This window comes from Ursus arctos, unplaced genomic scaffold (assembly GCF_023065955.2).
Source record: "Ursus arctos isolate Adak ecotype North America unplaced genomic scaffold, UrsArc2.0 scaffold_22, whole genome shotgun sequence".
NCBI lineage: Eukaryota > Metazoa > Chordata > Mammalia > Carnivora > Ursidae > Ursus > Ursus arctos.
The window spans coordinates 26384791-26400786 of record NW_026622897.1 but is presented as its reverse complement, the minus strand read 5'-3'; the positions used below and the strand labels follow the sequence as shown (position 1 = coordinate 26400786).

Below are 15996 nucleotides of genomic sequence, written 5' to 3'. Positions count from 1 at the left end.
ACTGCAGAGAGGTTTCTTGACATTGCATTCTCCTGTCCCCAGCTTCCAGACAAAAGCCTTCAAATCCCCTGTCTTTGGCTTTCCTCCTCCTGATAAAGAGAGCCCATGGTCTCTGTCTTTGAATTGATCTTTCTGACTAGTCCCACTTTAGAGTCACACTTTAGAGTCACTTGAGCCCTTCTCTGCTTGTGTCATCCCAGCTGTCCCATCAGAAAATGGCAAAGACTTAGGAAATTCACCACGCCAGGCAATTCCCTGGAGCCCCTAGTTCCCAGGAGCGTTATTAATGCACTCTTTCCCCCACTCGAAGCCCCCCTGACTTTCACAGTCACACACTGGTCTTGTCATTAGCCAACTGACTGTCAGCCCCAAGGAAGGCAGCCAGCAAAGGAGCCCTGGATAGGGGCAAGCCTCTCCCCCTTGGGCAAGGTCCTGGCGGCCACAGCCTGAGAAAGGTTGTCTGAGCCCAAGGCAAAGAGTTTCCGTCACCACCAGCAAGTGAGACGTTGACCCAGAGGCTCAGTCTCCAAACCAAACGACTTTAGCACAATTCAATTGCTTGTATTAATTAAGGGAAAATGAAACAGTGGGTTTATCACACTTTTCATTAACTCCAATGCATTGAAGGGATGTATCTGGGAGTTGGGAGCACGCAAGGATGGAACGTACTGCTGTCCACACTCCCTGGTTTAATTAAGGAGGGGGAGCCCGGGGTTGCTTTTTGCCAGTAGCATTCTAAGGAGCGTCCCCAGGGTCAGGGAGGATAGAGGGGGTGGAGAGGGGCCAGGCAGAAAGAGAGAGAAGATTAAGCAAAGAGGGAGAATTTAGAGGGGATTCAGTTTCCAAACCCTTGGCCATCGGGCACAGAGTGAACAGGTGTTGTACGTTCATCCTACATGAGATGCGTACAGAGGTCAAGGAAAGGGAAGTTGACTCTTCTCAGTGCGCTTGCAATGTAGACAATGGAATGGCTACCATATAGGAAGCAGGTGCAAACAGTACAAGACCAAGATCACATGAGCCAAATTGTCCCAAATGCTGAGACTTTTTCCCAGTTCCCACTCAAGCATGTTTCTAGCGTGTCTGTCCTTTAAGAGGAGACTCTTGTGTTGGGAGGTATGCGATTGAGAATGATGCCATGAGATCTCTGGGGAGGAGGGAGAAACCCACTCCCTAGCCTATAGGTTTCCAGAAGGCAGCTTCCCCTGTACTCCCTATGAGGAATAGGTCCCTCTTTCACCTCAATCACTCTTCTGGATGTCTCCTTCATGCATGATGGGTGACTAATGTCATTGGTAAGGTGATTTGCTCAGGCATCCATTGGACCTCATCATGCAGGGATAGGGCCATCACCTAGAAGTGAGGTGGCACTCCTGATTCTCCAACACCTTCCTGATCTATCTCTGCTTGGGTCAAAGGGTTCTCCATACCCTGAACTCTCCATTCCAATAGAACCCTTATTCCCAGTCCAGCATCTGGCCTGTAGCTGAATACCCAAGGCAAGTACTCCTACCGCACAAGCCCGGATGTCTTCAGTTCATAGGGAGAAAGGCAAGAGCCTGTGTCGGCTTTGGATGCCAAGCCCAGATTGTAGGCCAGCCTGACGGCAGTGAAGCTGGTATTTTGATATTTGTGGCTCCCTTGATGTGATTATGTTCTGCTGGCCAGAATCCTGGCGACAGATGGATGAGGGACAAGATTTCAACCCCGCATGCACTGCTGACATCTACCTTGCCCCACACACCTCAAGGGCACAGAAGCCATTGGGACTGTCTCCTCCAGACAGTTCCTTTCCTTGGCCTTATCCTGCTCCAGACCTTTAGGGCGGGATTTCCAGCAAATGTTCAACATGCCAGCCAACCCACACCTTTTTTGAAGAACGGTACTAAGCATTTCTTACAGGATTAAAATCTCAGTTCCTTGATAGCTTGAACGAATACTTAGTGCTGGTGAGTGGGCAAGAAGCTATTGTCCAGGATAGACCGAAGAGTGTCAGAAGCATTCACATGATCGTCTGGACGTTGGATTCCCACTTTCCAAGTCCCGCATTACTAGGGAACATCTATAATAGCCCCTCTTGCTGAGAGCAGAGAAACATCTATTCTTGCTTTTCCAGATCCTACTGTGTGAGCCAGATGGACCCTGGGGTGCCCACGCACTCTCCACTCCTAGTGGCTTTCTTCTGGCTGTTCCTCTTCCTTTCTTGCCCACTGGAAGAAAGTTCCTTCTCCTGGCCATGTCTTCATAAAGCCATTCGCTCTGTGTTGAGGCCTCCTTAAATTCTTATCCCTCCTCCCTGCTCTCATCCTCCTCCTGTTCATTTTCTCTAAGGTACCTGCCCCCAGGCATGTGCCACTGTGAGCTAAGTCCTGACAGGTCTCATGGCAAAAGTTGTGACAGGTGCTGACATTTAACCTCACAAGGCAGTTTCCCTGGATAGAACAGCAGCCTTCCGTGGCATATGAGGAGGGACAGTGAGGTTGGGCCCAGAAGGCGACTTTTAATCATTTCAAAGGGAGAAGCCAGGCAGGGTTTGCCTCAATATGAGGAAGATTGTTTTGGATTATGTGAATAGTCTAGCAAAGGAATAGGCTTCCCTCTGAAATCATCCCTGGGGATATTTGCACAGAGTGGGGGAAGATATTCCTTCAGAGACAATAATCCAAAAAAAAAAAAAAAAAAAAAAGGAAGGAAGACTAAAATCTTGCTTAGAAGTGTAAAACTCTAAGGAATTGTGTGAAGAAAAGAAAGAAAAATTGGGCATAGGAGTGGTGGCTGAGAGATAGCTGGCATGGAAGGACAGGATGTGAAGGGGGAAAGAAAGAAGAGGAACAACGTCAGGAAGCATCCAGATTTTATTCTGAATTTCCTATTTGATCTCTTTATCCCTGAATGCCTAGGTTTCTTCCAGTTCTAATAAATCTTTCTGACCCACCATACTTTACTAGAGGGATGTAAAAACAATTAGGAACTGAAACCTGAGGGATAGAAAAATATAAAATATAAAAATATATAAATATAAATAGAAACTGTTCCAGTTCTGGGCTCAGGAGATTGTCGACTACCCAAGGTCAAGGACCTTGTCTTCTACATCGTCTCCACCCGACACCCAGTGTCTAACCCCACGCTTCTCTCACGGTCCATGTGAGTAAAATGACTGCAGGTGATGTCAGGGAAAGCAGGTCACACCAGGGATCCGCTCCTGAAGCAGTTTCTCAGTCTGCTCCCCCTTCCGAAGATGGCAGACCCTGCTCACAGCGGCTGCTCGTTCTTTGCGTTCTGTGACTGGGTCAGAGTCTGCCTCCCTCCAGAAGAAGCCCCCCCTCTGCCGACAGAACCAGGGGGCTCGCTCACGCGTCCTGCATCTGAGGGGTCCTGGCCCGGGGACCTCCCACATCCCCTGATAAATGGCCCCATTTGTATTCTCACAGATCTTAATCTCACTAATACAGTGAATTGAACTTACCTCCTCCCAAGTACTCGTCTGCCGGAAGAAATAACCCCTTTTTAAAAATATATTTCTGCCAGTGATTCAGAATTCACTTCCTTTTGCTTCCAATCATGTTATATGGGGATGTCTGAATGCATAGGGCAGGTTGATAATGCCTTTGGGTTATTGGCTTATTAAGGGACATCTCGCCACAAAGCAAAACTGTGTAGCCGATTTGGAACTTCCATTTTCATACATTTTGTCAGAGAAAATACTGTAGTCCTTTAGCCTGTGTTTTTCCTTTAATCCCTTTTGACTGTGTCTTCAGAATCTTTCCAGTGGCACCCAGGCCATCTTGTCGGCACCCCCTCTGCCTTTCTTTCCTCCCTCGCACCAGCACCCTCTTTCTCCCCCCTTCTCCTTCCTCTCCTGCTCCTCCCTCAGGTGTTTCTCCCTGCCCGTCTCCCTTCCTCTCCCTCCACATCAGCACTTTGTCTTCCTGGCAGCCAGCAAAGAGGATTAAAACATTCGTTGCCTTCTGCCCCTTTCGCTGCAGCGTGGAATCAGAACTTGACACTGAGGCCGGAACCAGAGAGGCCAGGGAAAGCATTCGACCCTGCAGTTTCCTAGGTCTCTAGGCATTTAGCATCTCGATTTGTTCACCTGGTATTCAAAGCAGTAACAGAAATGCCGTCTCCATCACGGGCAGCGGACTTAAGATGGGGAGCAGTTTCCGTGTCCTCTTCCCATTTCTTAGCAAAGGAAACTGAGAGAATGCACGCTTTGCAGTGAGACCTCCAACCCTCAGTGACAAGTAAGCTTCAGGGGCCCAGATCCTTGGCCTCGGTGCACCTGACTAAGCGCTGCACCACGAAGAGGGTGTCCTTTGAGATGCAGGCTCCCCAAGGATCTCTGCATGAGAGGTGCTCAGGAAGCTTTGTTGACCAAGTGGCCACTTCGCAGACCCCGATAATTCTACATGGGTGACAAGAGTGAGCTGAGAACAGCACGTGGCGCTGCCTTGTCGCTTCGCGGCTCAGGGTGTGGGTCCCAGAGCAGCAGCATGGACAGTCCCTTGAGCACTGGTTAGAAATGCAGAGTCCCAGGCCCCACTCGAGACCTACTGAATCAGACTCTGTGTATTTTTAGATCCCAGAGGAATTTATATGCAAATTAAATCTGAGAAGCACTTACTTTATAGTACAAACTTGACAAAATTCATTTTCTCACTTAATGAGGTAGTATTATTGTAACGATCCCCATTTTACACAAAACGTTCTCTTCCTTCCTCCCTTTTTGGCTGTCATCTGAGTGTCCCATAAAAACAGCATTACAGATAGTGAAAATGCATTCCCACATTCCAGAGGGTAATTCCTCCACAAAGGACCCGGGATCTCCCCTACTCACACAGACACAGAAAATTACTCAAGGTCCGAGCACACTGGCCTCCATCTTCTTCGAGGGGCTTCCGTCCCTTTGCACACGCCAACGCTTCTAAGTTTACTGGCATCCGTAAACGTGCCTTATCAGGACCTTTAAGGCATGTGTCTGGTGGGCACCGTGTAGCGTCACACGGATCTATCTCATTCTCTGCAAGGAAAGGGGCTCGGTGACCCTGCCTATTGCAGGGGGCTCTTTTGTTTGGTCAAATGCAGTGGGGTTTAATTACTTGTGGCAAACGCACTGTAGCACATTTTGAAAAAATCATGACATCTTAGTAGTTGGGAGGCCGCCTTTTGATCCTGACGTACTTGTTTGTTGCAGAAAAGGTGTGGCGGATTTGGGAAGTCGTTTTGATGTGTTTGATTTCATTGTTGTTTAATCCTTACAAATACTTAGATTGGTCAACCAACATCATTTCAATAAGTGAGGCGATTTTTATCTTTATAGAGTTTCTGACATTAAGTGATTTCAAAATCTTCTTCAACTATGAGATTCTGTTAAGTCTGAGAGAAAGAAGGAAAAAAAGGATGAGAAGATGTTTCTAACCGTCTAATAAATCTTGAGGAATTAGGCTATGAACTAGCCTGAATGATTAAATGTCTGCTGCGGGGGAGGGCATGTGACCAGCACCACTACCCTGAGAGCCCTGTGAATAGGGCGCTACCCCAGCCCCAGGGGGCGCCATGATCAAAAGTGTCTTCCCTGACATTTTCTAAGTCCTCCTCTGGTCCCTGGGAGCAGCCTAGGCCAGCAATACCATTAAGGAGGGATGCTCAGATTCTAGACTGGGGGTGTGTGCCCTGTCCTGGGCTCCATTTCTCCCCTTCAGGGTGCGTTTCCAACCTCTACTCTCAGCCATTCTTCACATGGGTTCAACCAGATTCCCCAAGATCCCCAAACTCACACCTTGGGCTTGTTCTGGGGGCTGGTCCACAGGTTCAGGTTCTAGGAGGGGGACAAAGGATTGCTCCTCCTGACAGTGCAAGATATCTTTCATGTAGTTGCATGAGATTGGGCTACCAGAATGCTGCTGTTGTTGGATGACTCCAATTGTTTATATAGACAGGAGTCTCTTGAAAAGTATTTTGCCAGGGGACCCACACCTGCTTGGGATGTACTTGGTAGCTGATGGCAGAGTCTGGGTTGGGACTTGGGGTGGGGATGGAGGCAGGGAAGGCAGCAGGAGCTGAAAAGGAAGTGGTCTGAGCAAGTGGGCCGGGTGGGTGGAAACTCCCCAAGGCTTAGACTTGGAGCAAAGTCAGGATGCTGAAGCACCTGCCTCCCTACCCCCTGCCCATCACCCTGTCCATCACCCTGCCCCTGCCCTTCCTGCTGCTCCACATCCATGGCAGACCTAGACTTAGTGGTCGAACACCCATTGGATAGGAATAGGTTTATATGGGGGTGGAGGGAAGTTATTATGAGTTTTTTATCCTCCTGAAAACTGTTTTCACTCTAATGCCTGGAGCACAAAAAAGAATCAGGCAGTAGGCCTACAAGAAATGCAAATGACTGTACTTCGCCCCTGGCCTTCGTGTTGGCTGGGGTTCCACAGGAGCCTGGTGCTTTGACAGAATTGAAAACATTTGGGGTTCAAGACAGAGGGTCTGTTCTCTTTGCACAGAGCCACAGGGAAGGGCATAAGGGATAGACACGTAACGGTGGCTGCAAACAACGTACATTTTGTGACCTCACAATATTTTGGATCATGACTTACAAACTTCACAAGTGTTTAGGAATAAAGCCTTCAGAATGTCCCACAAAGGTGGGTATTAAATTCACGAGGCTGTTCTAGTAACCACGGATCCACCATTTGGGGCTGCCACATTTATTTTGTGTTGGCAATCATTTATTCAGCAGCTAATGCATAGCCGTTACAAAACGCTTCCGTATTCATTCTTTCTCCAGTTCATCTTCTCCAGGACAGTTTGAAACCAAATCAACAGCTTCGCATCTATCTGTATTAAACTATTAAATGGTCACTTATTTATTCTACAAGTTGTTAGTAGTTTGTGTTCTGTATCCAAAGGATTTTTTTTTTTTTTGAGAGAGAGAGAGAGAGAGAGAGAGAGAGAGAGGTGAGGGACAGAGGGAGAGGGAGAGAGACTCTTAAGCAGGTTCCACACCCAGCATGGAGTCCAACTAGGGGCTCGATCTCATGACCCTGAGATCATGATCTGAGCCAAAATCAAGAGCCAGATGCTTAATGGGCTCAGCCACCCAGATGTCCCACAAAGGGATTTCTACATAATGAAAAATTAAGATGCCCATACTAACATACTCTAAAGTTATTCCCACATTTCTTATTATATTATTGATCATGACAATTCTCTTCAAAACATCGAAGTTTAGTAATGTGCTGGGTATTTCACATGTATTCTCTTAGTTAATCCTCATCATAATCATATCGGAAAAATAATGAAAATCTTTTCTTTTCAAATGGTCTGAAAAGTTAATGCGAGTTGGACAAAAGCACAATGACCCAAGACTCAAGCAGAGAATTTCTTTCACCAAATGCCATACTATTTGGTCAACATGCTATCTTGTAATCTTTGACTCGATGTTCAGACCCCATTTTTACAGCTTTTTGTATTCCTTCCCCTACAAGCTCACGATGTGAATATAGTTCTGTCCCTGGTTTCACAGTTTCTTGATTTGTTTCTGTCTCTTTCTTTCCCCCCAGAAGGCCAGGGCTTTGTGAGTGAGGATGAATACCTGGAAATCTCTGACATCAAACGTGACCAGTCTGGGGAGTATGAATGCAGCGCCTTGAATGACGTGGCTGCTCCTGATGTGCGGAAAGTAAAAATCACTGTAAACTGTGAGTTGACCCGTTGTCAGGAAGTCTCGGGGGGAAGGAGAACATAGGGACCGAGGGAACAAGCTGGTCATGGCAATGCCCTTTTCTGACTGTCCCCAATTGGTTCCAACAGGAAAATACTGTCTCAGATGGCTTTCCACCATGACTGTCCCCATTGCCATTTGGCCCCTGGAGTCTACCTGTGCCCTTCAGAGCTTTTAGCTAATGGGGAGAATTGTTAACTTTGAATTGGTTTGAAGGCTTAAGAAGATGCTGGGATAAATGCAATATCCTCGAGCAAGACATTCTTTTCCTAAAATAAATGGTTATTTAACTGGAAAGTTGGGGTGGCACAAGAAATCCATTTGCATAGCAGGTGACTAAATGGGCCTTTCATCTGTTTCATGAAATCACTCTGCATTTTCCTCCTGCAGACCCTCCCTATATCTCAAAAGCCAAGAACACTGGTGTGTCCGTTGGCCAGAAGGGTATCTTGAGCTGTGAAGCCTCTGCGGTGCCTATGGCTGAATTCCAGTGGTTCAAGGAAGACACCAGGTACCTTGAAAATGGAAATCGGGCATATCTGAAGCAGAGCTGATGAATCATTCCCCACATGGAAAGGGAATGATAAAGTTAAGGGGAACGATATGGCAAAACCAAAATGCATTAGTCCCCTTTATAATAGAGTCTTCTTTTAGAACCAGAAACAAATAAACAAACAAAAAAACAAAACAAAAATCAAGGAAGCTGGCAAGTGGGAAAATGAAATTGACCTCATTTCAGAATCTGATATTAGTTGTAGACATGGCAGCCCTCAATGACTAAAAGCCAGGGAATCTCACCTTTGGAGCATGGACGTCCTTTCCATTTTCCTCCTGTGGAAACTATGGCACTCATGGGTTAGAGGGGCTGGGTCAGTTCGAGGAAAGGTGTCTGTGAGCAGAGCCTCCTTGTAGGATTCATCTCTGGTATCTTTCAGTTGTCCCCAGCATCTCTGTCTGCTATTTCACTCTATTTGTAGGACCAGACCAGCAATGCCTTCTCTTATTGCAGGCTAGCCACCGGCCTGGGCGGCGTGAGGATTGAGAACAAAGGCCGCATATCCACTCTGACTTTCTTCAATGTTTCAGAAAAGGATTATGGGAACTATACTTGTGTGGCCACGAACAAGCTTGGGAACACCAATGCCAGCATCACACTGTATGGTGAGTGCAGGAAGCCTGGATGCCGTGGGCTCCGCCACAGGGGAGAACTGCGGGGCTGTAAAGGGAGGAAGGCTCAGTTTGCTTGGCCTGCGTCCATCCATACTGCTCAACCCATCACCCTTAGATACGAAGAGCTTCTCCCTATCATTCTCCTAAGCATGTGATACAGTGACGTTTGCAAGGTAATTGACATCTCCTCATCCATTGAAAGGCCAGGTTTGCACCTTACAAAAGGAGTAAACCGAATTCTGAACCCAGTTGAATGGTGGTTGCCATAAACAACATAGAACATGAAACAATTCAATTGTAGTATCTAACGGTCTGCGGGGGAAAGTTAGATACAATTCTAAGATACCTTCTATAGGAAGAGTCTATCATTCTGGGGGTTATATTCATAGACTGGAACCGAGTCATCTGCTGCCATCATGATTCTCGTGTGGATTGCCATGTCCCGCTCTCGCTCATTGGAGTGGAAGGAGCAGTAGTCTGAGTCCTCGTCAAGACGACTGTTCTTCCACTGCTGGAACATCAAATCCTTCTCTGAAGGTCTTTTCCTCCCGTATGGATGGAGAGGTCTCCAGAGCTCAGACTGGCTCCCTTGGAAGCCTCATCTTACCTCACTCAGCCTTCCCACATCGCTGTGTCCATCTCCTTGTGCCACATTTCACATCATGGGCCAGGGTCAGCTTGTTGTGATATTTCATGTGTGTGTGTGTGTGTTTGTTTACTTGCTGAGATTTGGTGAAAGGTGAGTGGGATGGAGAGGTATTCATTTTCCCATGTGTATCTCAGACCCTGACCAAGCTTTCAGCATTGACATGAACGAAACTTTGTCCACCAACCATCTGAAATGTGTGATCTATGTCTTTTGTTTTCTCTCTGCATTGTTGTGTGCATTGTGCTGTGTGTGTCTTAGAAATAAGCCCCTCATCAGCAGTGGCAGGTGGGTACAGCATGTTCCTTCCTTCGTCTGCCTGCTGAATGCCTATGCTTTTGAATTGAAGCCTACTTCAAAGATAGGCTTTGCCTGCTCCACCTCCCCGACTTATTTATCCTTAGTAGATAGACCTCAGGGCTTTGGTTTGCACAGTTTAGGGAACAAGCATGTAGAATATGATGGCTTTCACATACACACATCGTTATATATTTTGGGGGAAGAGGTTCCCCCCCCCCAAAGCATTACACTCCTACTTGGCGGCCTGTAAAATAGACAAGCATTCTGCTCTTTCTGAACGTAACAGCACCAAGAGGAACCCAGCCCAGACACGAAATGGATTATCAAATGATTGTCTCCATGGGGAAGTCACCCTAGTATGAATGTTTTATTCTTTTAGCTCAAGGCAAAAAGGGATAATGACTTAATTCTATAAACTTCGTTTTAAAATAGAAGTACTTGGGGGTCATTTTTCATAATAATAGTAATAATATCTACCGTTTACCAAATATTTACTGGTTTCTAGGCATTTTGTTAGTACTGTGCAAAACAGGTTATTAACTCCATTTTAAAGACAAGTAAAAGGAAGACCAGCGAGGTTAAGGAAATTGAGGTACCCGTACCAGGGAGTAGGTGCTGGATGAAAGCCAGAGCTGGGCCCTCCATCAGATCCTGGGTAAACAGAGAGCAATGACACATGCGCACACTCACACCCTCACACGCGCTGTTAAGATGAAGCAGCAGCAGGTGCCTACCTCTGCTTCCAGAGGCAGCGGCCTCACAGCCCCGCTTCCCTATGCGCGATCTCAGTCACATACAAAGTGATATCATTTGAATTTTCCAGACCTGCAATGAGCTCTGTAACTGTCACTTTTCACAGCTCTGGATCTAGGAGAAGCCCCGGCCACTAGTGCTGCCCATGTCTTGAGGTCTGGGAATGTCCACCTTTGGTCTTTATAAAACTGAGGGGAAAGTGCAGGACGGGTGTGGTGCTCTGACCTTCACCCTGCCATCACCCTCTCAGTGGGGTCACAAGGAGTATTCAATATGGCCAAGAGAGGGAACCCAGGACTGATAAGCAGATAATCCAGGTTCTTGTGCCTCCCTATGAAAGAGGTGTGTCGTAGCAGATAACAACGGCAAATGTATCCGAAGCCTGTGCCAGCCTGCTAGGGCTTCCCTAAGAAACCATCGTTGGCTGGGTGACTTAAACAATGGAATTGTATCTCCTCACAATTCTGGAGACCTGCAGTCCAGGATCAAGCCAGAGAGAGCTATCATCTGCTTTTGATGAGGGCTCTCTTCTTGGCTTGTAGACGACTGCTCTGTCCTCACATGGCCTTTCTTTTGAGTGTGTGTGGTGTGTGGAGAGATACAGACAGAAACGGCAGAGGTGGGAGGGAACAGAGAGGGCTCTCTACATGGCTTCTTATTAGGACCCTACTACTATGGAATCAGGGCCCTACCGATATAACCTCACGGAACCTTAATTACTTCTTTATAGGCTCCATCACCAAATAGACATTGGGGGTTAGGTCTTCAACATACGAATGTGGGGAGATACAATCCGGTCCACGGGGAAGACATAGCTTCCTATCCCAATTCAACCAACCACATGGCAGCCGCTTCGTCTTGCTGAGCCTTACTTTCCTCATGTGTGTTATTGGGATAGCAATACCTTCTTTAAAAGACTAGACAGAGGACAGTGTAGGTCTTACAGAGAGAGAGCTCGACAGGTGTATGTTTAGATGTGTGACTTCAACAACACGCAAAGTCTGCAGATCGCAGTTTACCCAGCTAAATTGAGGGTGATATTTCCTGGCCTGCTGCCTGTCATTGTCCGTAAGACAATGTTTACCACGGAGGCATGACAAACTGAAACTGTCGTATGAACGCAAGGCACCATGGTTACTTTGCTGTTTGCCAACACCTGTGACGCGGCCCCTCGTACCACTGCTTCCCTTGGTACGGCTGCCAAGGTTGTTGCTCAACGGACTGTGCGTTCCCTTCTTCCAGAGTCTCTTGTGCCCTTTACTACGGCATCTCCAAGCTCCATAATCCACCCAGCCCGCTTCACCTGGTTAGTACCCACTCAGCTCCCAGCACGCCTTCCTGAGGGAAGCCGTCCCTGACCTCTCCGAATAGGCCAGTCCTCCATCGCACACTCTCATATAATGCTTCCGGAGGCCGCTCTCACCACAGTGCGCTCGCTAGCTAATTCATTCAGCAAGTACCTGCACAAGTGGGGCACTGTTCTCAGGGACGAGGACACGGGAATGCACAATAGCTACGGTCCTTGTCCCTATAGCCTTTCCTTGCTAGTTGCAATTTTACTTCTGTTTCATTTATGTGGTTCGTTTGATTCAATGTTTTCCTCCCTTTCAGCGTATGCTCCATAAACAAAGGGACCATGTCTGGTTTGATCCTTAGAACCTAGCACAGAGTTCCTCACACAGTAGTAGGTCAAAAAAATCTTGTTGCATGAACGAACATGTATACAGAGATTGGAGAGTGGTGCTGGTGACACCAGGAGCAGGAACTCGGCTGTCAGGGATGCAATATGGTCGCATGGAGTAGGGTCTAGGACTCAGAGACTCTTTGAAACCAGGCTTTGCTGCTCACGGGCTGAATGGCTCTGGAAAGTCAATCTCGGTGTGCCTTACTTTTTTCATCCATGCAGGTATTTTAGAAATGTCCTGTAATTGTCTGACACTATGCCTTAGTGGAAATAGCTTAACACAAGATCAGAGTGACATTTTCCAGTGGACCAGCGCTTTCTGCTGGCCATGAGTGTTCCTTCCAGTCCTCAGTATCCCCGTAATTACGGCTAACTAGTGTTACCAACCGCATACGAGAGCAGAGCCCTGGACTATGTGTTCTGCATGTTATATCTCATTTAATGATTCTAGGAAGTAAGTACTATATTTATCCCGGTTTTACAGAGGATGAAATGGAGACATTAGGCAGGTGACTCAACTCACAGTGGCTAATAAATGCTTGAGCTGAGACTTAAACCGATGCACTCTGCTTCCAGTGTCTGAACTCTTTCTCCTACTTCTATCCAACTCACCTTACTTGGCAACCCATCGTGGACATTGGCGGATGCCCTTCCAGGTGGAAACCCATATCAACGATCAGCCTGCTTGGACCCATTTCCCACACCAGCATCTCCCCTGTTCCATCTAAATCTGAACCCATTCTGCAATAAACATAGGGGTGCATATATTTTTTTGAATTAGTGTTTTCATTTTTGTTGGGCACATACCCAGTGGTGGAATTAATGGATCATATGCTAATTCTATTTTTAATTTTTTGAGGAAACCCCCATACTGTTTTCCATGGTGGCTGCACCGATTTGCATTCCCACCAACAGTGCTTCAAACAATGTAAAAAGCAAAAAATAAATCTGAACCCATTCTTTTCAAGAACGATTTTTACATTTACAACCCATATACTCACACTTTCCAAATACACGCTTCCCCCTCCCTGCCCCACATTCCCAGGAATACATTGGTGTTTGCCCTCAAAGACTCTATGATTGTTTTTGGAGACCCTTTTGACTCTGCACTGTGACCCCATCACAACATATACTCATAATAGGACTCTCGCACAAACACATCTTTATCTATTTCCTACCTCCATGCAAAGAACAAGGGGAAGTGGGATGAAAGCATTTTCAAAAGCACACATAAGACAAAGCGTATGAGACAGTGGGTTGGTGAGCGGGTTGAAGCAGGAAGTGATGGGGCAGGTGGTGAGAGTGAACACAGGTGGGTGGGCGACACGCAGAGACAAATCCACGGTTGGCGCTGACATGAGGTGTTTCTTCCCTGCACGCCAGTTGCCGCCCCTTCAAAAGCCACATTGACAGGGTAGGTCAGGCAGGCAGAGTGCAACTCAAAGTGGCATTTTAGACTGCCTGTGTGCTCCTTCGTGCCGGGCCACTGCGGGTCCTGGAAAGGCAGCGGAGCATCGAGAGACCAGGAGCAAGAAAAACGGTGTTCTGGTCCCGACCCCGGTTCAAACAAACTGATGCTCTCTGTTCTGTCCCTGGTTGTCTGTTAAATGTAAGAACAGAACAAGATGGACTGTCAGCTGACTTCCAGCTAAGTGTTCTGAATTTTAGCAACAGTGGAGAAACAGTATTAAAGGCTGGTCTCTGAAAACTGCATGCTTACCCTTGGAAATGGTGGCAGTTAAAATGCTTCTTCTATGGGGGGGGGGGCTGGGTGGCACAGCGGTTAAGCGTCTGCCTTCGGCTCAGGGCATGATCCTGGCGTTATGGGATCGAGCCCCACATCAGGCTCCTCTGCTATGAGCCTGCTTCTTCCTCTCCCACTCCCACTCCCCCTGCTTGTGTTCCCTCTCTCGCTGGCTGTCTCTATCTCTGTTAAAAAAAAAAAAAAATGCTTCTTCTATGGAAAAGCAAACTGCTCTAAGGACAAGCAAGTTTTACTGAGTGGAAGCAGCCTTTTGCAGGCCCACCTGGAGCGTTAGCGCCTTGAAGTCTTGCCAGGCCCGCGTGCAGCAGAGGGATGGCCAGGCCTCGCCTGCTGGCCCCAGCTCTACAACCCCCCTCCCCCCGCCCCAGGAAGCCACTCATTTCTCTCTGCTTGCCAACCCACTTTGCCTCCACTGGGTCCTGAGTAAGAGGCCCCATCCCCCTGTCCTTAGAGTGCAGAGAGCGAAGATTCTGAACCTGATTACATCCGGCCCCGCAGAGAGTGGGACGTGCTTAATGAGCCATATAAATGCCTGGATTACTGGAACTGGCGGGGGAGAGGGACAGAGAGCGCAAACAATGCCAGAAAGGAGGGGGGTGCTGCAGAGAGAAAAACAGATTTCTCACATTTTATCTGTGAAATTGTAGCGACACAAATTAGTTACATTAAGAGTTAAGTATCAGGAATAGGAACAACGGATAGGAGTCTTGTCATTGCAAATGAGAATGGCCAAATATTCCAGTTAAGGCAACATCTGGGCTCTGGATTTTTTCCTCAGGCAATGCCTTAGCCCCCCTCAGAGCAGCCAGGACTCAAGCCTACCTCAGCGGCCCCTGCAAGCCGTAAGGACAGAATCTATATTTTCTTTTGCTAATGGCCATTCCTCCAGAATAAATATACATATCAGGCTGTTCTTCAGACTGGAATTTCTTCAACGACAGGCAGCACCAACAACTCCTTTCAGCCTCCACCCTTTGCTGGCCGCACCCCCAACACCGTGCACCCCACTGGTACTTGTAGGCAGAACCTCAAAACCGGGTCTTTGTCCCCCACACCAGCCCAACACACTCCTGTCTCTGCTGGCCTTCCCCCCTCTTTTATTAAGGGCACACCTTCTCCCAGGCGCCTCCAGGGAGACCTGAGGAGTGGGTGTGAGGAGTCTGAAGATTGTCTTTGGCGTGCTTTCTGTGTACCATCCTACATCTTCTCTTGTCTTCTCCTCCAAACCTCCAACAGGGAGAGTCCATGTTCCCATCCCCTCCTCCTCTAGCACCATCACGCTTCAGTCTGCCGTGCTCCGGCGCCCTCCTACAACCCAGCCAACTCTCAGCTCCAGACCTCCCTTTAGCCCCCAGCACCCCCTCCTGGCTTTGGTGATATACCCAGGTGGTGACTTTCTTACCTTTCTGGGTTAGTCTGCTGCTGGCCCCTCACCACGGTCCCCTCGTTCTGCCCAGGGTACGTATCACAGTGAGAGGAGAAGGGGTCTCCTATGTCTTCAGGCATCTTACAGAGCGTCACCTTAGTCTGCACTGACCTTGCTTCGGGGGCTTTCAAAACGCAGATTCATGGGTCTTTCCCCAGACCCATTTAAGCACAGTCTCCAGGGAAGGTCCTGAGAATGTGCTTTTAAAGCAAACCCTCCAAGGGGATCCTTTGCCCACTGAAGACTGACGGTCTCTGAGCAATAGTCTGGTAACGACAAAATTTGTATCTCCAGCACTTCCCTGAATTCTGAGCTATGAACCATTCCCTTACCTGAATGTTCCATGGGAATCTCAAACTCAATCTTTCTCTCTCAGGCATGCTTCTCACTCAAATGTATACCTTATCTTCTCACCTACACACTCTCACTAGAATCTGTCTGGTCATTCTGACTTCTTCCTCTTCCTTCCCCTTCCACCTGGTGGCCAGTGAGTCCTAGCAAGCAGGCCTGGACTTCCAGCTTGCCATTCCATTCT

At 47.7% G+C, this 15996-nt stretch overlaps 1 protein-coding gene across 1 annotated transcript in view; it reads left to right on the top strand.

The window, feature by feature from the left end:
* Positions 1–15996, top strand: part of OPCML (opioid binding protein/cell adhesion molecule like) — a 486229-nt gene that overhangs the window by 460906 nt on the left and 9327 nt on the right. The window contains exons 4-6 of the mRNA XM_044386480.3: positions 7557–7694; positions 8108–8228; positions 8727–8878. Of these exons, the coding sequence (XP_044242415.1) occupies positions 7557–7694; positions 8108–8228; positions 8727–8878 (411 nt within the window). The remainder of the gene's footprint in view (positions 1–7556; positions 7695–8107; positions 8229–8726; positions 8879–15996) is intronic.